This window comes from Rutidosis leptorrhynchoides, chromosome 9 (genome assembly GCF_046630445.1).
Source record: "Rutidosis leptorrhynchoides isolate AG116_Rl617_1_P2 chromosome 9, CSIRO_AGI_Rlap_v1, whole genome shotgun sequence".
Taxonomy (NCBI): domain Eukaryota; kingdom Viridiplantae; phylum Streptophyta; class Magnoliopsida; order Asterales; family Asteraceae; genus Rutidosis; species Rutidosis leptorrhynchoides.
Window position 1 is genome coordinate 317723302 of NC_092341.1, and position 7035 is coordinate 317730336.

Below are 7035 nucleotides of genomic sequence, written 5' to 3' on the forward strand. Positions count from 1 at the left end.
GATCGAATCAAACTTTTAACGAGTCGAGCTCAAATAGCTCGTGAATAGCTCGACTCATTTACACACCTACTAATACGTTAAGAACGAGCAAATGCTATTAGTTACTCATCTGATAAACTTCCATAAAACAACGTAGTTTCTTTTATTGTTAAGGTGTGATAGATTTATTAAATTTATAACCACTCTCAATCATCATAAACTTCCTTACCTATCAGACAATTAGATCAGCGTCACACCAACACTTCTTCACTAGAACACACTCATGACATGATTATTTCCAACCATCAAACCGTTATCAAAAAAATTGAAACCCACTAGTTTATTTTTATATTTTTGCACCCACTATATTAATCAAATACTCCTTCTGTTCTAATTCTATTATCTATTATTTCTTTTTGAGATGTTTCAAATTAATTGTTTACTTTCATAAGTGGAAACAAGAATGTGATAAAGTTCTTTTGTGCATCTACTCTATACATGTAAGACAAAAATATATGTAAAAGTAATGAGTAAAACGGAAAATTAAATGAAAACTACATGTAACAGTTATTTTTTTTTTTAAATTATGTGTTTTTTGTCAGATGACAATAAATTTAGAACAGAAAGAGTAATACAATATATATAACCAAGGTTGCAGAAATCGGTTCTCGGGGAGTTCTCGGCAGGGTCTCCAAAACGAGAACTCGGAGAACTCGGGGAGAACTCGGGGAGAACTCGGCAATCGACTTTCGTTGACTTTTGAGATTTTACCGAGTTTATTCCGAGTTTTGACCGATTTTACCGAGATTTGACCGATTTTTCCGAGATTTTGACGATTTTTCTGAGATTTGACCATTTTTTTCGAGATTTGACCGATTTTTGGTCGTTGACCGATTTTTTGGCCGATTCCAAAACGAGTTCTCGTCGGGGAAGTCAAACTGATTTCTCTCCGAGAAATTGGCCGAATTTTCCGATTTTTGCAACACTGTATATAACTATTAGTGCAAAATGTACTAATCAATCAAGCACATAAATTCGTCCAACAATGTGCTTCAAGACCACGAGGAGAAGGGCGAACTATGAATAACGGGCCTAAGACACATCGGTGCCAAAAATTTCATCCATATCACATCACATCATAACATGATATCATAAATAATTAAATATGAGTATTTGAGGAGCTCTATCATAATTAGGGATGACAATGGATCGGATATGGAGCGGGTGATGTCGTATCCATATCCATATCCATTTAGTTTTTGTTCATCCATATCCATATCCGTTTAGTTTCAGATCATCCATCCATATCCATATCCAGTGGATTAAGCGGGTTAATGGATATCCAATGGATATTAGAAAAATGTTATGATATTTTCTAATATGCGATTAAAATAAAAACGTAGTATAGTAGAAATAAATATAACATAACATAATTAAAATCTATTCATAAAAATGTGTAATCTTTTTCGAAGATCCAACAAAATTTGTTAAATTTCAATATAAAACATGAATTATGAAAATTAAATATGAAATTTGTAAGTTTATTTTTATATATATGCGTGTTTTATTGTAATCTATTATAGTTATTTCATTATAATGTTGAAAGCAAAATATAAATCTAATGGTAAATGAACTTGTAATAGTAAATATGTAAGCATATATCTATATTTATGTATTTGTATATGTATTTCGGGTGGTAATGGATATATCCATGGATGAAACTTTTCATCCACGTCCATATCCATATCCATATCCATATCCATTTAGGTTCATCCATATCCGTATCCATATCCATTTAGGTTCGTCCATATCCATCACGAAGCGGGTGGATCGGGTGAATATCCACCGGATCGGGTGGCCATTGACATCCCTATCATAATGCCTTCCTCATAGTTAAATTATATTATACTTATATCATTAGAGAATAGGAAATTATTTAACTAATATATGATAGATTCACTCATTGATATTGGTAGTATGACATATGACATGTGAATCTTGAAACCAAATTATTTATGGAGTATATGGTTAAAAAAAAAATAGGAGCACAATTTGAAATGAGTACGTAACACATTTGACATTTCTGGAAGCGGGTGGATCGGGTGAATATCTACCGGACCGGGTGGCCATTGACATCCCTATCACAATGCCTTCCTCATAGTTAAATTATATTATACTTATATCATTAGAGAATAGGAAATTATTTAACTAATATATGATAGATTCACTCATTGATATTGGTAGTATGACATATGACATGTGAATCTTGAAACCAAATTATTTATGGAGTACATGGTTAAAAAAAAATAGGAGCACAATTTGAAATGAGTACGTAACACATTTGACATTTCTGCTAGCTCATATGTATTAAATTCATTATTTACAAATCCTATCCAATCATGAAGGTGCCTTTTTTCCTCCGATTCCAATTATTATAAAAAAACTTTAAAATTTGATTTAAAATATACTTATAAAATAAAATAACATTTTATTTAGATTCTCACATATTCATTTTCATCCTCTTCCCCTATTAATTTTCTTCTCCAATTTCAATCACAAAATCACATTTTAATTTTCAAGGTTCAATTTTTCTTTGTGGGTATTATGGCTTCTTCAATGGTTTTAAATCATCTTACCGGATTAAACACCGCCGGTGTATCTTTCCCGGCCACTCACCGTCGTTGGAACGGTGGAGCAAGATTCAGTAATTTGAAGATCTATGCTTCAGATACTAAACAAGAGCCTGATTTGAGTGTCAATGTTAATGGGTTGCATATGCCTAACCCATTTGTAATCGGGTCGGGTCCACCCGGGACTAATTATAAAGTTATGAAGAAAGCTTTTGATGAAGGATGGGGTGCAGTCATAGCTAAAACAGTAATATTTTTATTTAAATCGTTTATATTTATTGTTAACTTTTCTGTTTGCTTTAATAATAATTTAGATTTGGATTAAAATCCATACAAATAATTTTAAAGTTTATAAATTTATTATATTTCTTTGAATGTTGATAAGCAATAAGCAATAAACAATAAGCATTACATGAAGTTACTTTTTGAAGTAAGGCTTTAATTATGCAAATTGTTTAACGTGTTAAACAAGTTTACAAGTAATAGTGATCTTGAATTCAAGTTTGACTTTTCATAAGAGTTAAACTAGTTTCTAGCTTAAATTTATGATCATTTGGTAGATCAGAGAAAAATTGATGAGTAAAATGTAAATTATTGATGATGTTGATCATATGTGATTGAATTTTCAGTTTAAATAAATTTATTGATCTTGGCCTTATAGTGATCAATAAAGATCGAATCTTATTTGTCAACCATATTTAGGCTTGATCAATTTTAAGACTAGTGTGATTATTGAGCACTATTTTGATTCTTGATGATGATAATGAGTTGTTGATGGATTTGAAATCATAAAAGGAATTAAAGAATAAGCTTATCAAATATGGATTTAATTAAGATAAATGGAAATAATCATAGAGCATTATATTAACTCTAGCTGAATAAGATTTGTCTTGTTGATCAATTCTCGGTTGCATGAATCAATTTGCGAACTTTTTTCATTATATTCAGGTGTCACTAGATGCTGCAAAAGTTATTAATGTAACCCCGCGATATGCGCGATTGCGGGCAGGAGCGAATGGGTCAGCCAAAGGACAGATTATTGGGTGGGAGAATATCGAGCTTATAAGCGATCGACCACTAGAAACAATGTTAAAGGAATTTAAACAATTAAAAGAAGAGTATCCCGATAGGATTCTTATTGCCTCGATTATGGAGGAATACAACAAAGCCGGATGGGAAGAACTAATTGACCGCGTCGAGCAAACTGGAGTAGTAAGTCTTTCTATAGATGATAATCACTTGTGGCAATATTGACCCATTTTTGGAATTTTTTAACGACAAACCTTACGACTGTCGTTAAGGTGCATTAATGTATTGTACAAAATGGTAAAGTTGACTTTTACATGGAGGTTATTAGAAAGTACAAGCATTTTTTGCACCTTAACGATAGCTCTAAGGGTTTTCATTAGGAAAATCCCCCATTTTTTTATCAATGAGTTGACCTGGATTATGTGTTCATCTTTTAGAGGTCAAATATAATAAATAGCAAAAAGGGGCAAATTATCTTCTTTATCTTAGAAGCTTAAAATAGATAAATAATTGTATGCGGGTCAACCCAATCTTGTTTGTTTATACCATAATAAGATGAACTGTATTTAATGCAAATCCATTTTGACCCTCTATCAAACTTGTTAGACTCTTATAATTAGCATTTATATTTATATTCTTTGAAATTGAACGTCATTTGTTAACTAACCTTAATATACAATTGTTGCTAATTTCCTAGGATGCTATTGAAGTCAATTTCTCTTGTCCGCATGGCATGCCGGAAAGAAAAATGGGGGCTGCAGTTGGCCAAGATTGTGATCTTTTGGAAGAAGTATGTGGATGGATCAACGCAAAAGCAACTGTTCCAGTTTGGGCAAAAATGACTCCAAATATCACTGATATCACTCAGGTATGCGAGTTTGATTATTGGTTTATATGTAAACTACAACAACAACAACAACAACAACAATACCCAATTCCACCAAAGTGGTTTATATGTAAACTGATTTGATATATTTTGGGATTTTTAAATGGATTGTGTATGACGTTTGTTTATAACATGGTTTCTATTATAGCCAGCTAGAGTGTCTCTAAGATCCGGATGTGAGGGTGTAGCTGCGATTAACACAATCATGAGTGTTATGGGCATAAATTTGAAGACATTACATCCCGAGCCTTGTGTTGAGGGGTTAGTATCTCTTATTCGACAAGTGTTCATGTCTTTATAGGTGGAAATCCAACACCTTTATACTGAACGGGTCGATTCGGTTATGTTTTTTTTCTTCTTTTTCTCTAATCTTGTTAGCTAACAAGATAATGAGCTAAGTGGGTCAAACACGTCTAACTTCGAAATTGGCATAAGTGTATTGTTTATGTATTAAATCTTTTACAACGCTTTTGATTACTTTACAAGGATATGAATTTGGTAGTCATATCTGATGCACACATTATCTATCAAAAAAAATTCAACAAAAGTTTTCGGGTTGGTCATTTTGAACCGTGCAAAAATTGCCTGCCCATTTTGCCACCTCTGGGATATGTGCCTCAGAAAGTAACATGTTTGTTTCCATGTTGCTTAGATATTCGACACCTGGAGGCTATTCTTCGAAAGCCGTTCATCCTATTGCACTTGGAAAAGTAATGAGCATTGCACAAATGATGAAGAAGGAATTTCAAGATGGAGATTATTCTCTTTCTGGTATTGGAGGTGTCGAAACGGGCGGTGATGCTGCTGAATTCATTCTTCTTGGAGCAAATACTGTCCAGGTTTCATTTTGTTTCAACCAACATATATCGTCCAAATGTCACATTAAGTAAAAGAATTGGGTCATCATTCTTGTAATATAAGAAGAAACAAAAAGTGTTGTCTTGCAAATCCATCCCATTTTGACCCATCCTTTTGTCTTGTCAGCCCGACCCGTTTTGATCCATCTTATATGCCCATTCTATGTCCTATCAGTCTGCGAACCAGTGTTGTCGGTCCCAGGTCAACAGACTTGTTCACATGGCATAACACTATAGGTGGTAAATTGGGTGGATGGGTTGACCCAAAACACTTATTGCCCAAAAGTATTTGTAACTATTTTCATGAATAGTTAGTGTCTTAATCTTAACTATGATCATAAATCTTAGACTATCTTAATGAAAAACTAATTTTACCTATCAATTTTATTTTGGAGGTTTTATGCAGTATATTACACTTCATGTGACTTGTACTCATTTGGGTCGTGTTATTTTCTGATTGTAGGTCTGCACTGGTGTGATGATGTATGGATATGATCTGGTATCAAAACTATGCTCAGAGCTCAAAGACTTTATGAGAACTCATAACTTTTCGACCATTGAAGAATTTAGAGGGTATGTCACTAAAAACAGCAATTTTTTTGGATTTTTTAACGACAACCTTTAGGTCTTTAACACGCATAAAAGTGTTGTACATAGCTGTTATATATAGCGGTTATAAGGACGGTTGTTGAATTCTACAACACTTGTAGAGTTACCGTTTGAAAAAGATTGTTTTTTTATAGCAAAACATGTTTTTTTAACGTGATGGTATTATGCAGGGCGTCACTGCAATATTTTACGACACACACCGAGCTGGTTAGGATACAACAAGAAGCTATACGTGAAAGACGAGCCATCAAGAAAGGATTGCAGTCTGATAAAGACTGGACCGGAGATGGATTCGTTAAAGAAAGTGAAAGCATGGTTTCTAATTGATCAAAAGATTGATCATAGTAATTAATTACTAAAAAAGTTGTTTCTTTTTTTAATTAAAGTTGATTGAATATCTTTTTCAGCATTTTCTTTTCTGTAATGACTTGGATGTATATTCTCAGATTTTAGCTATTACAAATAAAGTGTTCTGTTCATATTAGTTATTATTCGAAATTACCCATTGTTATGATAATTAAAATAATAATGTATATATGGATAGTCAAATTTGTACAATCTTTTAGTCAATTTTGTACCACTTGCATAGTATTTCTTAGTAGTATAAATACACTATCATGGTATGCTTGTAAACTTGCACCATTTCATAGAATTATATGAAACACATACTTATTCTCTCTTTACTAATATTTCATAAACAAATATAATTGTATTTGGTAGTTATAAGTTCAGAATTATAACACGTTATCAGCACGAAGTGCTCCGTATAATCAAAGTTTATCTAAGCAAGCGCAAGTCACTAATCAAGGTAATAATAATAATAAAAAAAATTCTTTAACGATATCTTCTATTATTTATTAGTAAGGTAAATATTATTATCATCATAAATAACATTTATATTTATGTTATATATGGTCGGTTATACCGCCTGAATTATATTTCTGTAATCTAACTCTTATTAACTTTACTAACATTTATATTTATGTTATATATGGTCGGTTATACCGCATGAATCATATTTCTGTAATCTAACTCTTATTAACTT

General features: G+C 32.2%; 1 protein-coding gene across 1 annotated transcript; it reads left to right on the forward strand.

Moving 5' to 3' along the window:
- The first annotated feature begins 2402 nt into the window (after positions 1–2402).
- On the forward strand, positions 2403–6474 carry LOC139866199 (dihydropyrimidine dehydrogenase (NADP(+)), chloroplastic). Its single transcript, XM_071854353.1, has 7 exons — positions 2403–2856; positions 3558–3821; positions 4336–4506; positions 4673–4785; positions 5177–5363; positions 5845–5954; positions 6161–6474. The coding sequence occupies exons 1-7, from the start codon at positions 2584–2586 to the stop codon at positions 6315–6317; spliced, it is 1275 nt and encodes a 424-aa protein (XP_071710454.1). The 5' UTR covers positions 2403–2583; the 3' UTR covers positions 6318–6474.
- Positions 6475–7035: the final 561 nt, after the last annotated feature.

Excerpts from the sequence above, each read along its gene's own strand:
- LOC139866199 (XM_071854353.1), top strand. The coding sequence starts at position 2,584 with ATGGCTTCTTCAATGGTTTTAAATCATCTTACCGGATTAAACACCGCC. Across the intron at positions 2,857-3,557 it reads GTGCAGTCATAGCTAAAACA|GTGTCACTAGATGCTGCAAA; the intron begins GTAATATTTTTA and ends CATTATATTCAG. Across the intron at positions 5,955-6,160 it reads ACCATTGAAGAATTTAGAGG|GGCGTCACTGCAATATTTTA; the intron begins GTATGTCACTAA and ends GGTATTATGCAG.